Genomic DNA, 14,715 nt, shown 5'->3' with positions numbered 1-14,715 from the left:
TGGCAGAGAATATTCATTCTGTGATGTTAGCACTCTTCCATCCTTCACATCACCAGGAATTTCTGAGCCCACTGAACTCAGCATTGAGTCCCTCCAGCTCAGGTCTTGGTCTCTGATGAGGAACCACAGAGACAGGCTGTGGCAGGGCCTGACCATCTTACATGACATAAAGCACAAAGCCAAGAATATGCTCCAAAGTCCCATAGGCCTCTATTCCCCCCCTTCCTTTAGTGGCCTGTCTCAGGTAATATTTCCTCCATGAAAGTAAAACATCCTAGAACTACATCCTTGAGATTCCAAGATCAAGAAAGGCCTTCAGTTTGGAATTCTGGAATCTACTAAAAAGTTCTTCATCCTCCCTCTTCAAAGCCATAGCCACATCCTGAGAGATTATAAGTTTGAAGACCCCACCCGACCTCCTCCCAGCCTTCATCTTTACAGATCTCATTCTTGAAAACCCACCACTGTGTGGTGAAGGAGGCCAGCTCAGTCATCAGCACTCTTCCCCACTTTTGGAGTTTAATCTGTTTGCAGGGACCTCTTTTGTCCAAAGACAGATCTCCACAAGAAGGGGCCCTCCCTAAACCAGATGAACATTTACACAGACTGAAATCTCAAATGCCTGCCTACAGGGCGAGACAGGTAAAGTAAATGAATTAAGAAGGTGGACGTTATTCAATGGAGAGTGGCGGGGGACCGTGGTGAACAGGAGAGCACGCTTATACAAGTGGCAGGGGCACCTCAGCTCTGTTCATCGTGGCCATCCCAGCTCTTTCCTCCGCTTCTCTCCAGTCTCTGCAACTCAGGCCCACTCCCTTTTCCTTCCTCCCCTCTCTTCCCGGGCGTCGCAGGCTTTCAGCACAGCCACCCAACCCCGGGCGCTCCGGAGAGCTGCAGAGGAACAGCTGATGAGATGCTCTCTGACGTAGACCCACTTCTCCCCTGGGAACCCCAAGCGGGCAGAGGGAGGGGCCAAAGCCGCGCCCTGAGGGTCCACATTCTGTCTGGAAAAACAGGGCCTCACGCTCGGGAGCTCCAGGGTGGCGATGAGCGTACAGCATACCTCCCAGAAAACACTAACCTCCCAGTGGAATAAAGGGGGCAAGGAGGACAGGGTCAAAGGACGCGATGGAGCCGTGTGGTTTCCGGATGGGAAACCCCCATCGTTTAGGCACCCTTCCGCACAAGTCACTTCCAAACCAGATAACTCTCGGGGACGGGCGCTTCAGACAGGCGGTGGCTCCTACGCAAATGGCTCTGTCCCCGCGCCCTCGGTCCGTGGCGCGCGCAGCTGCGGTAGTCACTGCGCTTCCCCGCCCCCGCTCCTGGATGCCCCCCCTCCCTCTCTCCGCCAGGCCCGGAGCAGGAGCTCCGCCCACAACGCGCCGCCCCAGGCACCCCCCCAACCCCGCCACCCCACGCCTTAAAAGCCGGTGCACACTGCTCCGCCGCGTCCCGGCCGGCTCACCTCTCTTCTCCTCGTCAGCTCCAGCGCAGCCGCTCCCCCGGTCCTGGTCCCGGCACCATGAGCTTCGGCTCGGAGCACTACCTGGGCGCCGCCTCCTCCTACCGCAAGGTGTTCGGAGACGGCTCGCGCCTGTCCTCGCGTCTCCCCGGGGCCGGCGGCGCGGGTAGCTTCCGCTCGCAGTCGCTGTCCCGCTGCAATGTGGCCTCCTCGGCTGCCTGCTCCTCGGCCTCGTCGCTCGGCCTGGGCCTGGCCTACCGCCGGTCTCCGGCGTCCGACGGGCTGGACCTGAGTCAGGCGGCGGCGCGCACCAACGAGTACAAGATCATCCGCACTAACGAGAAGGAGCAGCTTCAGGGCCTCAACGACCGCTTCGCCATGTTCATCGAGAAGGTGCACCAGCTGGAGACGCAGAACCGCGCGCTCGAGGCCGAGCTGGCCGCGCTGCGGCAGCGCCACGCCGAGCCGTCGCGCCTCGGAGAGCTCTTCCAGCGCGAGCTGCGCGAGCTGCGCGCGCAGCTGGAGGAGGCGAGCTCGGCGCGCGCGCAAGCCCTGCTGGAGCGCGACGGGCTGGCGGAGGAGGTGCAGCGGCTACGGGCACGCTGCGAGGAGGAGAGCCGAGGGCGCGAAGGGGCCGAGCGCGCCCTGAAGGCGCAGCAGCGCGACGTGGACGGCGCCACGCTGGCCCGCCTGGATCTGGAGAAGAAGGTGGAGTCGCTGCTGGACGAGCTGGCCTTCGTGCGCCAGGTGCACGACGAGGAGGTGGCCGAGCTACTGGCCACGCTGCAGGCGTCGTCGCAGGCCGCGGCCGAGGTGGACGTGGCTGTGGCTAAACCAGACCTGACTTCGGCGCTGAGGGAGATCCGCGCCCAGTATGAGTCCCTGGCCGCCAAGAACCTGCAGTCAGCTGAGGAGTGGTACAAGTCCAAGTTTGCCAACCTGAACGAGCAGGCGGCGCGCAGCACCGAGGCCATCCGGGCCAGCCGCGAGGAGATTCACGAGTACCGGCGCCAGCTGCAGGCACGCACCATCGAGATCGAGGGGCTGCGCGGGGCCAACGAGTCCTTGGAAAGGCAGATCCTGGAGCTGGAGGAGCGTCACAGTGCCGAGGTGGCCAGCTACCAGGTAAAGGTTGGAACGCTGCGTAGGGAGGGGAGTCCTGTTCTCTCCCGCGCATACTTCCCGCACAGTTGGGGCTCTAGAAACCAAGGAGAGGATAAGGGAGGGGACAGAAAGAGCCCCGCCTGGAGGCATTAGCAAACAAAAAGCCCTGGAGCCTCTCTCGCTAATTTTAGGGGCCTGGACGCCCTCTTTCCCTGCCCCTCACTTAACGTCCCTATCCAAGCCCTTCTAACAAAGAAGCCCTCAAGCTTCTGTTCTTCGGAGTCTTAAAATCTACCTCATGCCTCCCTGTCAGCGAGTGGGCATAAACACGCTGGCGACCTGAAGAACAACACCCACCCAAAGTAGGAGTGAGCCCAACGGGGGTGGGTCACAGCCTCTCCATGGCTCGTGGTGCTGTTTCCGCTGTCTGGCTTGTTTGATTGACTTTGAAAGGCTTTCTGTGCGCCCTGGAAATAGTCCTGCCCTTGGGTTGGGGGAAGAATGAGGGACTAAACTGGGAAGGGTTCTATCCCATTGTCTTGACTTTTGCCCTCAAAGGAGTAGAGATTGGGAGCCAACAAGATGAGTGATTGGGCTAGTAATAACCGCTCTGCTCTGTCCTCCCCCAACACAGATACACGGTTCCCTCCTCCACGGAGTAATGTTACTACTTCCTAAAAGCTTTGCAGTCGTCAGCAAATGAGTGGTCGGTCGCTGTCCTCGGTGCTGATCTCTCGTTCTTCCCATCTCAGAATTTCCCTCTTGTCTCATGTCCCAGTTATGAGTCTCTAGGCAATTAACTGCTTTGATTTTTTTTTCTTCTGCAACACCAACACATCAGTCTTGGCTACCTGCAATCAAAAAGGTCACCTCGTGGACAGCATCAATTTTCACTTTCATGGATGGCTTAGCACTTATCAAAAACCACTTAATCTGCTCAGCAGCAGTGAAATCCCACTCGAACATGCCCATTTCCTTAACATTCTTCCATCCTAAGTGCATGTGATAAATCACAGAGATGGGTTCATCTTTGTTATAGGTCACTTATTTTTTTTCCGTCTTTGCCTGTCCTCTAAGCCCCTGTGAAGGTATCGATTGGCTCTTTCCTCCTTTTCTCTACAAACAAAGGCCACTGCCTCTTCAGTTTTACCACATAGAACATTCTGGGCTTATGACCACAAAGGACACAGAGGCAGGAGGAAAGTGTAGAAAAGAATCTAAATAGTGTGGTTCTGTTTCAAGGTGCAATAAAAATTCCATGGGATAGAATGCTAATAATTCGGAAACTTGCAATAATTCATTCTAGCCAAGATCAAAGTTTACATTTGATAAAATTAATGGGGTTTGGGAACATTAATAAAATACAATCAGGAAAGGAGTGAAACCTCAAAATGCTATTTGAGTCTGGAGCTATTGATGTGCAGTATTTGCTGTTCATTATAAGTTACTCCCTTTGATAAAGGAAGGAAGCTTGCTTAGACCATTTGTTTTGGTGTTTGGAATTACAGTAATATTCAAATACTTCTATTCCACTTCAATATCTGTAACTTGAACTTTTCACTCTGTGGCCTAGGTCCCAGACGGCCTGAACTAATCACATTTAGTTAATTGAGACTTCATGTTTTCTTCTAGAAGCTTCAAAGGATGAGTTAGGTGGTCTTCTGGAGGGCTAGCCCAGTATTTCTCTAAAAAGGATAACTTACCCACAACCTCCATCTGAATTGGGCTTTGCCATGTCCTCTGTTTGCTCATTATAGCCCTTGTATTCTGAGAGGTAGTGACAGTATTGTCTGGCTTGTTTTGTTTGCTTTAAAAGGCTTTCAGTGTTAGACAATAGTAGGGTCATGGAGATGTAGTCTGCAGAAAACAAAAAACACCAGAAACTGCAGCCTCTGCAGCTCTGCAGTGCTGCCCCCGTCAGCTTTAGCCTCAGAGCCTCAGTGGACCTGCTTTGAATGGAAGAGAAGATCAGACAACATATATACATATATATATATGTATATATGTATATGTGTGTGTGTGTGTGTGTGTGTGTGTGTGTGTGTGTGTGTATCCTACCTACCTCTTAGGACCTAAGGCTGAGGTGGGGCTCACATCTTCACCTAAGGATCCTGAAGTCCTGAAGCCACAAGGGAGTCATCGGGCTATTCTCTGTAGCAGTCTTAGCAGTGCTGACTGAGATGAAAAGCCTCCTCCACAGTGAGATTCAGCCATTGTTTTCTTGCCCTCTAACCCCCTCCCCCTCCCCTTTCACTGCAGTAATGGAGGCTGTTCTTTCTTCTGCTTCAGAGATTAGTGGTAGGCTCATCTTCTTTTGCAAGTTTGCCACCCTCTTAGAGGCAGAGGAGGGCCCCATTAAAGTCACATTTTCCCTGCTCCTGAGAGCTAACAGCCTATTTGAGGAAAGAAAGCTTATCACACTTTTGAAAGGGTGATGAATGATTCAAGGTGACATAATAAGTATACAGTGGTGTATGAGAGAGCCTGAATAAGGTAACAGGAAAAATTATGAGGAGTTAGGACTGTTGTCCTCAGAAGCCAAACAGAGCCACCCTCTTTAGCTGAAGGTTTTCCATTTCTGACACAGGGTGATTCTGGTTCCTGCATAGCTGCTTCACCACCATTAGAGTTCTTGCTCTGCCAAAGATGTCGAAGGACATTTTTGCAGGGTACTGGGGGCCCTGGCCCTATACTGTGGTCAGTCTTGGAAAGCTGAAGCTTTCCTTGAAAGACCTTGCTGAACAATCAAGATCACACCATTAGTTAATGCTCTCCAGGGAGATGAGCCAAGTCTGCCCTCTTCTCTCCAGTATGAGATTGGAATGCAGCCTAATTAAATAGGAGGAAAGGGCTGGCCCCTTGGAGATTGGGGGTGGCAGTGGCTGAGTAAAAATCTATAGCTTGATAGATCCATTTCTGAAATTAGAATTCAAGAAAAAAGCTTCATTTGGTCCCTCTCTTTTTTTTTTTTCCAACTCATCCATGTGCTTTTTGCTTTCTTTTGTTCTGTTTTTGCCCCCTCTACCTCACTGTATTATTGTCACCTGGGCCATCCTGATAGAGCCTTTACAGAAAAAAAAAAAATAGTGGTTCCTAAACCCATTGACCCACCAAGGTTACTTGGGCGCTTAACAGAAAGATTCTCAGGCCCACTCCCAAAGATAGGGATTCAGCAGTTTGCAGGTGGGGCCCAGGAATATGCAATTTCGATAAAAGCACCGTCATTCCTCAGACTGATTTGGGTGTGCATTGACTTAAACCACATTTCCCAGTGTAAATCAGCCTATAGAAATACATATAATGCAACATTTTAAAGTATGGTAGGAAATAAAAATATGGGATGAAGCAAAGATAGGCGTGAGAAAAGGCAGCACAGTGACCTGTGAGTGTACCATATATAGAAATCCTCTCTCCCCACCTTCATTTATCAGGCAGAGCAGTAATTCTGAACAGCCTCTTTCAATCAGTGAGTGCCGCACTCATTACTGCTCACCTGGCTGAGGGCCCCTCAAAGTGATGAAACCCACAGCACTGTCTGTTGTTCCTATGCTCCACTGCAGATGCTAGTGTGGCCAGTTCTCTCTCTTTACTCCCAGCCCACATCCTTCCTTCCGGCCCTGAGGAAGATGCTCAGCACTTGGTTTAGCCATTCCAGGAGAGACCCCCGCTGGAGCTGGGAGTGCCTCTCTCCCACTCCCTCAGGCTAATCCAGCAGTAGCTGCGTGGTTGGGGGAGGGAGCAGTCTGCAGCGCTCTGCTCACATTCCGAGCTGGAGGCCATCTTTGGCAGGGCTTTTGAAGGGCAATGCAAGACAGCCTGGTGTGGGGAAGAGAGTGCAAACCAGAGACTGGACACTGAGGAGCAGTGGTCAGCAGTCAGCACAGTTCCTTCTAACAGGAGCAAAGTCGTGCTTTCTGTCTACACTGATCCATAAAATAGACGTGAAATGTGTAACAGAAAAGTTTAAGGAAATTTCAGCTATCTGGAACTCAGGTCCCCAACAACCTCTCATTCAGAAAACACAGCTGTGAAACAAAAATAATTTTTTTAAAAAGGACCTAATTAACCTGCTGATGTGACAAAATGTCTATCTCTAAATCACATATTGGGAAGTTGGCCCTTTTGCTGCTCCCAGCCTGTTTATTGTTAACTTTACATGATTCTAAAGTACTTTGCTATTTGGATTTCAAGCCTGCAGCAAGATAAAGAAGAGGAGCCACTGGAGTCAGGCATTGTCAAGAATGAGTAGAAACAGATCAGTTAAACTTTCAGGACAAAGAAAACCAATACATAGCAAACACTAACTCAAACACTGCTCTATGAATTGGGAGATTGGGATTGACATATATACACTAATATATATATAATAGATAACTAATAAGGACCTGCTGTATAAAAAATAATAAAATTTTAAAAAATTTTTAAAAATTATAAAAAATACTGCTCTAAGGGGCCATTTAGGATAGAAATAAACAGTCTGATATATCTTAGTTGACCTAAAAATCACATCACAGTATTATAGAAAAATAATTGATCATTATCTTAATCCTTAGTTGCTGAGAAAGGTTGCATTGTGTTTAGTGTCCTAGGTAAGAGTACTACAAGCCACTTTAGAAAGGTTTTTATTTAAAATTGTGATTTTTAAAAAATCTGTTACGGAGATGTACATCTTCGTGAAAAACAAACAAAAAATAATAACGTGGTGCTTTAAGGGGTTTGCCTCCAACTCTCCAACATTAAAATTTTATTTTACGTTGCCTTCCTTAGTTATCTAAAGGGTTGTAGGGAGGGCTCGTGATTAATTTGTCCATATCATTATAAGGGTAGAGAGTTAACAAGGGTAGAGATATTAACAATATTAAAAATCACTAAAATTTATTGAGCATTCCTAGGTGCCAAATGCTGTTCTAATGCCTATTATCTAATTTAACAGATAATGGATTCATCACATAATAATGTGAGGTACATTAAATTGGCATCCTAACCTGAGGATCTCAGAACACCTCAGAAAAGAATAAACACTGTAATTTCCCATATACAGAAATGGAAGTTTCAAAGAAACTAAAATATAGAAGACTGACTGAGGTATGTTAGATGTTTGTGGCAGGGCAAGAAATGCAACCCAAAGATCCTGATGAAATCCTCTTTTTTTCCTCATATAACATTTCTCTTGCTCCTTTGCATAATGAGTATACTCCCTCCCCTTTCTCCTTTTTCCTTCACCCTAGATGCTTTTCCCCCTTACCACAATAATATTGATTCTCTTACCTCTAATGCGTCACTAGCAGACTTGCTTGTAGCTAGTTTAACCTCAAATATAGCAACCATCCAGTAAAATTTCTTGGTAAAAATCCTTTTAAACTCTCATGATCTCTTAACACACTTTGGAATATTTTCATCACTGTCCAGTGTATTATGTATTTTCCCCACTGCTTATCATCCCTTGCTCTGTACCCATCAGTTAATTGAGTTTCTTCTTTGTGGTATTCCTGTCAATATTTATAGAACAGGTAGGTGGTATGAATTTTTGTTCTTTCTGCAGATTCTCTTGATTTGGAAGTTTGTACCCCCAATGTGTCAGCCCTGCCTTTCACCATTGCTTCAACATCCCCACAAGGGAAGTTCAAAGGTTCCTCAGCTCTTACTTTCTTGAGGTTTCTGATATTTTTATCTGCATCACTACTTCATAAAAATAACTCTCAGTCATTGTGCTCTTCATGTTGACAGAGTTGCAACTGAATTATATAAATTATTTGCTCAGAATAAGAAAATAAATGCTTATGTAGCATCATTCATTCATTCAACAGTCATTCATTGAGCATCTACAGTGTGCATTGTGCTAGGCTGTGGGCTTCCAGAGGTGAACTAGACAGAAGGGGTCCAGGTTTCCATGTAAATTACATCCTGGTTCAATTGTTCTCTAATAGTGATTCACCCTCCCAGGGACGTTTAGCAGTGTCTGGAGACATTGTTGATTTTCACAACTGGGAGGCAGGGCACGCGCTACTGGCATCTAGTGGATAGAGGTCAGGGATGCTGCTAAAAATCCTACGTTCATAGGACAGCCCACCACAACAAGGAATTACCCAGATAATGAGAAGAGCTAAAAAGCAGAGTGGGGACTTCCCTGGTGGTGCAGTGGTTAAGAATCTGCCTGCCAATGCAGGGGACACGGGTTAGATCCCTGGTCCGGGAAGATCCCACATGCCACGGAACAACTAAGCCCGTGCGCCACAACTACCGAGCCTGCGCTCTAGAGCCCGCGAGCCACACCTACTGAGCCCGCGTGCTGCAACTACTGAAGCCCACGCGCCTAGAGCCGGCGCTCCGCAACAAGAGAAGCCACCACAATGAGAAGCCCGCACACTGCAACCAAGAGCAGCCCCCGCTCGCCACAACTAGAGAAAGCCCGCGCGCAGCAACGAAGACCCAACGCAGTCAAAAATAAATAAATAAATCTATTTTTTACATATAATAAATAAATAAAAATCAGAGTGGCCAGTTTCAAGTGGGGGCTTTTTTCTAAGTTGTCTTCCCACTGGAGGTGCCTTTTTCTAATTTACACAAAGTTCCTTCATGGGCTAGCAGCTGCCCTGGTTTAAGGTAAAATCACGTGCTAGATCGGTGTGGAAAGGGTACTTAAACTGGATGCTGAGGAAGACCTGTCTGAGTAGAGGGCATTTGAACTGAATCTAGTATGACATGATGTCAGTCATGTGAAGACCCACCACAGAGCATTCCAAACAGAGGAAATAGCTAGCCTGAAGGGCCTGGGATAGCAATGAACTTGGTAAGTTTAAGGAGCAAAAGAGAAGGCCAGGGTAGCTGAAACACATTGAGCAAGGGGAAGAGTAGAGGCCATGCTGAGGAGTTTGGACTTAATTCCAAAGCTGTTGGAGGGTTTTAGGAAGATGAGCAATGGGATCTACTGTGTTTTTAAAAGATCCTCTGGTTTCTCAAGAATCACAGATTTAAAGCTATTTTTCTTCTGTGCCTGGGTTTGCACCTGGAGGAACTTAAAGCAAAAGTATTATATGAACTTAGTTTCCTTTTAAAAAAATATTATAATTTCAATCTGCCATTTGGATTAAAAAAAAATTCCTTGGAATGTTTATGCTTCCTCCTATCTGTCATGAAAATGCTTTCAGTAAAGTGATTGAGTAGCAGACTTCCAGGAAACCATCAAAACAAATGGAGGCAGAGAAGACTTGCCATCCCCTCTGTGCTGTCCACAGTTGGAATTTTCTGAATCTGAGCTCCTAACCTGAGCCTTTGGTTTGGGAAAGTACATGTAACAACTGAGTGATTCAGCAGTAATACAACAAGCAAGGGAGGGACGGTAAGTAAGTAAAAAATAAATATTTCCCCAGTATTCAGTTTAGAACCATGTGCTCCGTGGTAGAAATGTATCCAAATCTCCTGGGGACCTTTATGAAAAAATGCAGATGCTGGGACCCCACCCTAGAACAAATGAATCAGAATCTGGGCTGGGGGACAGGTCTGGATTTTTAATGTGTAGGCAGGGTTGAGAATCCTTGCTTTCTCAATCTCAGTCTCAGTCTCCATGAATGCCAGCTGCTTTGGCCTAAATATGTTGGACATGTCTTGCTTTTCAGGATAACATTGGGCAGCTGGAGAATGATCTGAGGAACACCAAGAGTGAGATGGCCCGTCACCTTCGGGAGTACCAGGACTTGCTCAATGTCAAAATGGCTCTTGACATTGAGATAGCAGCTTACAGGTATGTCACAGGGCATGCTCACCCAAGCAGATCCCATCACCTGGGGCATCTCTACCCAAATAAGTGGTTTTAGTCTCTCTGATTTCTGATGGGTGAGGGGGGGGGGTTAAGGAAAAGCATCACGGGCTCCTTCCAGGTGAGCTGACCCTTATGTCCCTCGACTTGGTTATATCCCAGCTCCACCTTACTAGGCCTGGAGTAGTCTACCTACCTCTGCAAGGATTTAAGGGGATAATGAGAGTGCACAGAGGTTGAAATAAAATCCATCAGACTCTAACTTTAAAAATAAGGTTTGTGTAACATGGAAAGTCCCAACAGGTGAGGTATCCCCCTGGATTCCTACTCAAGCAATATATAAGTGAACATTTACCTCTAAAAAAAATAAATACAGGGTGGTGGTGGTGGGGGTGTGATGAATTGGGAGATTGGGATTGACATGTATACACTAATATGTATAAAATAGATAACTAATAAGAACCTGCTGTATAAATAAAATAAAATTCAAAATAAATAAATAACAGCAGCTACTATTTTTTGAATGACTACTGCGTGCCAGGCACTATATTAGATACTGCATATAAATTATCTAGGTATCAAGTCATATTATTCCCATTTTTTCAGATGAGAAAACTTGAACCACAGACTGTGCAACATGCTCAAAGTCACAGTGCTGGTAACGGAAGAGCTCAAACTCAACCCCAGATCTGTCTGAAAATTTTTTCTTTTTTTCCTTACACTATGTATACTACTTCAAAACAAAGCTCCAAGAGGAGTTGATAGTGTTTTGAGTTTCTGATTTTTAAAAAAAAAAGATAAAAATTATTAGAGTTATGAGAAAAAAAGGTATTGGGGCCATGCTTTTATGATGCTGTTTAAGCCAGGCTGGGAAAAAGCTTGGTATCTGAAACAGTTTAATTCACTGGTTTCTGTTATTGCTGATTCCATTTCCTTTGTACCCCTACACGTTGAAAAAAATACAAATCTCAAGTTCAGGCTGATTAGGCAATTCCTTTGTGGACTTCTTACCTTCTTATCCCTGTTGCACTTAAGGTGTTAATTAGTAAAATTACTTCTCCTTAGAGCTTTGTAGACTCTAAGTGCCAAAAATGGGTGTGATGAAACCAAGGGGAGTTGTAGGGTTTTTTTAAATGTATTTGCGAATAGGATAGGTTTCCCCTTGACAGTGCTTTAAACGCAGCTTGTGCTAAAGATTTGTGAGTGTGTGTGTGTGTGTGAGTGTGTGTTTGAGTGTGTGTGTGCACGTGCCGGATAAAGTCCAGGTCTTTGAGCCTTGAAATTCAATATTTATTGGCCTCAATCTCATGAAGAAACTGCGAAATCTTTCTAATCTTTCTAAAATGAATAGAGGCTGGAGGGTTAAATTCTTTAAAAGTTTCAAGTTGACTTCCTGAGAGTTTTTCTCTGTTGGATTTACAGGAAACTGCTGGAAGGCGAAGAGACACGTTTTAGCACCAGTGGATTAAGCATTTCAGGGCTGAATCCACTTCCCAATCCAAGCTATCTGCTCCCTCCTAGAATCCTCAGTTCCACCACCTCCAAAGTCTCATCCACTGGGCTGTCTCTTAAGAAAGAGGAGGAGGAAGAGGAGGCTTCTAAGGTAGCCACAAAGAAAACCTCCCAGATAGGGGAAAGTTTTGAAGAAATATTGGAGGAGACAGTGATATCTGCTAAGAAAACCGAGAAATCAAATATAGAAGAAAGCACCATTTCAAGCCAAAAAATATAATTCTGTTGCTTGAAAAAAGTTAATGCTTAAGAGAGGATAATATGCATTTGACTTGTTAAACAGCCTATTCCTGATCCAAAACACCTGTCGCCACTATACAATGTTTTCAAGGCTTCAGTCTCATATTTAGCATTGAATACTTACTTTCTCTAATAAGAAAACCACACCTTAGATTGGAGCAAACCACAGTCCTAGAGCAATCACAGAGGAGTTATCTAAGAATGCAGCTTTCTCACCTAAACCTTAGGCTTCACAGCAATAGATGATTCAGGTACAGAGGAAGTACAAACTAAGGTACTAAATCTGTGATCGTCATCATTTTGCTGTGAATTGAAATTAAAACCTATATTCACTCACCATACCCAGCCATTACCCAGCTATTTAATCTCACTCTAGGTACCTAAAACATAAGGTCACTGCCAAAGATAAACCCACGGTCCACACCTGACACCACTCTGATAGAACTGTTTCACAAATGATAGGTGTTTGTTTAATGGACTCTTTCCCTCCCATCCCCCCTCAATTCCATATATCCTTTTCTTCCATTCAGAAGAAAAAAAAAGGCTAGTGTAGTATTTATCCCTTTGAAATACATTTCGGTTCTTCTCAAAAGAACTTACCCCCTTTAGCTCTCTCTGCTCAATAGGTAGAATTAGATGCATGCTGACCATTTCTGTGATTTGTGTAGTGACTTCTCCCTGTCCATTTCATGTCCTATTGCTATAGTTTAAAAGAAATGGCAGTGATAAGTTTTATGGGTTGCCCCCAACAAATAAAATATTGAAAAAAAGTCCCTAGATTTTAGGCTTTTAGCTTATTCAAATCCACTTAATCAGGAAAAAGGAATACTTTATTGAGTGTAGCTTTTCACCTTAACTTTAGAAGCACAGTCATAGTTAATCCCAAACTGTGATTAAGCTGACCTTAGATTTAGTAGTATAAGCTAGAAGAGGTATTTGTATGAAGGGGAAAAGCCAAGGTCTCATTTATCTGTGGCAATTCATTTGTGTTGATAGAGAATTAGCTGTTTCATGCCTTTACCCTTAGACAGAATCCACATATTCCCCTTCCCACTAGTCTAGGTCCTAAGGAGGCCTTGGTTTCACTCTTATGCCTTTTAAGAGTGCTAAGTATAGATTATGTTATCACCAGGACACAATGCTCCTGCCCAAAAGTAAAAGAAGACACTTCTGGTCAATCAACACCACCAGCGAATACAAAAAAGAAATATTTCTCTTTTCTAAAAGAGTCTTGCCCAAACAGTTTTCCCACTGCTGCATGGTTAGTGGGGTCTCCCTTCCCTGCTGGAGACGAAGAGATACTCAGACCAGAGAAGAGGCACACATGCTCCTACTCACATGCTAGGAAGTAGATTCTGGAGAGTTCAGTTTTCATCTGCCCAGCTGTGTAGCAGCTGCATTGCCCAGTCTTCCATGTGTGCCAAGTTTGATGCAGAATTAATTCTCTGTTGGAGTCACTTGCACCAGATCTAAAGAGTTGCTATATGTCTGTCACACATCTCCATTAGGAACTCTGTGCTGAAAAGGACATGATGCTTTTACTGAACTTTCTTATCCTAGCACATGCTTCAGTCGTTCACGGAACTTGAAAGAATACTTTTCGCTTCTTCCTTTCCCTTACTCCACCCCATCTTTACTCCCCACACTTACTGTAAAATGTTAGTAAAATGAGAATTAAAAGTCACATGAATCCCACCAACATAACTTGTGTTTCGTGGTTTTTGCTGCTTTAACTGAGAGAAGCACTGTTTTGGTTCAATGAGACAGGTGTACCCCCAAGTCATTCAGAAACCATATGTTGTCTGTTTCCTGCATCCACATTTAGTTTCGTTTAATGTTCTTTTGTTTGTTTGTTTTTTCCCTGCCAAGGCCTTCCGGCAGTCTGCAGACTGTCTGGTCTGAAACACATAATGCACTAAGTGGACAGTTCATGGCAGGAAGTGGGAAAATCAAATCAATCAAATGATGAAAGACAGTGTATTCTGTACCTGGATAATAATTTTTTTTGAATTTTATATTTTTTTAAACAGCAGGTTATTAGTTATCTATTTTATGCATATTAGTGTATACATGTCAATCCCAATCTCCCAGTTCATCCCACCACCACCACCACCCCCCGCTTGCCCCCCTTGGTGTCCATACATTTGTTCTCTACATGTCTCTATTTCTGCCTTGCAAACCGGTTCATCTGTAGGATTTTTCTAAATTCCTCATATATACGTTAATATACAATATTTGTTTTTCTCTTTCTGACTTACTTCACTCTGTATGACAGTCTCTAAGTCCATCCACATCTCTACAAATGACCTAATTTGGTTCCTTTTTATGGCTGAGTAATATTCCACTATGTATGTACCACATCTTCTTTATACATTTGTCTGTTGATGGGCATTTAGGTGGCTTCCATGACCTGGCTATTGTAAATATTGCTGCAATGAACATTGGGGTGCATATGTCTTTTTGAATTATGGTTTTCTCTGGGTATATGCCCAGTAGTGGGATTGCTGGGTCATATGGTAATTCTATTTTTAGTTTTTTAAGCAACTTCCATACTGTTCTCCAGAGTGGCTGTATCAATTTACATTCTCACCAACAGTGCAAGAGGGTTCTCTCTCCACACCCTCTCCAGCATTTGTTG

General features: G+C 45.2%; 1 protein-coding gene across 1 annotated transcript; it reads left to right on the top strand.

The window, feature by feature from the left end:
• The first annotated feature begins 1,525 nt into the window (after nt 1-1,525).
• Nucleotides 1,526-13,769, top strand: INA (internexin neuronal intermediate filament protein alpha). The gene is made up of 3 exons (XM_060034148.2): nt 1,526-2,590; nt 10,186-10,310; nt 11,748-13,769. The coding sequence occupies exons 1-3, from the start codon at nt 1,526-1,528 to the stop codon at nt 12,055-12,057; spliced, it is 1,500 nt and encodes a 499-aa protein (XP_059890131.1). The 3' UTR covers nt 12,058-13,769.
• The last annotated feature ends 946 nt before the right edge of the window (nt 13,770-14,715 follow it).

The sequence above is a fragment of the Delphinus delphis genome, chromosome 16, assembly GCF_949987515.2.
Source record: "Delphinus delphis chromosome 16, mDelDel1.2, whole genome shotgun sequence".
Taxonomy (NCBI): Eukaryota; Metazoa; Chordata; class Mammalia; order Artiodactyla; family Delphinidae; genus Delphinus; species Delphinus delphis.
Note: the sequence above shows the minus strand (reverse complement) of the source record. Positions and strands in the feature narration are given on the sequence as shown.

Coding starts and splice junctions, on each gene's coding strand:
- INA (XM_060034148.2), top strand. CDS start 1,526: ATGAGCTTCGGCTCGGAGCACTACCTGGGCGCCGCCTCCTCCTACCGC. Junction 2,591..10,185: donor CCGAGGTGGCCAGCTACCAG/GTAAAGGTTGGA, acceptor CTTGCTTTTCAG/GATAACATTGGGCAGCTGGA. Junction 10,311..11,747: donor ATTGAGATAGCAGCTTACAG/GTATGTCACAGG, acceptor TTGGATTTACAG/GAAACTGCTGGAAGGCGAAG.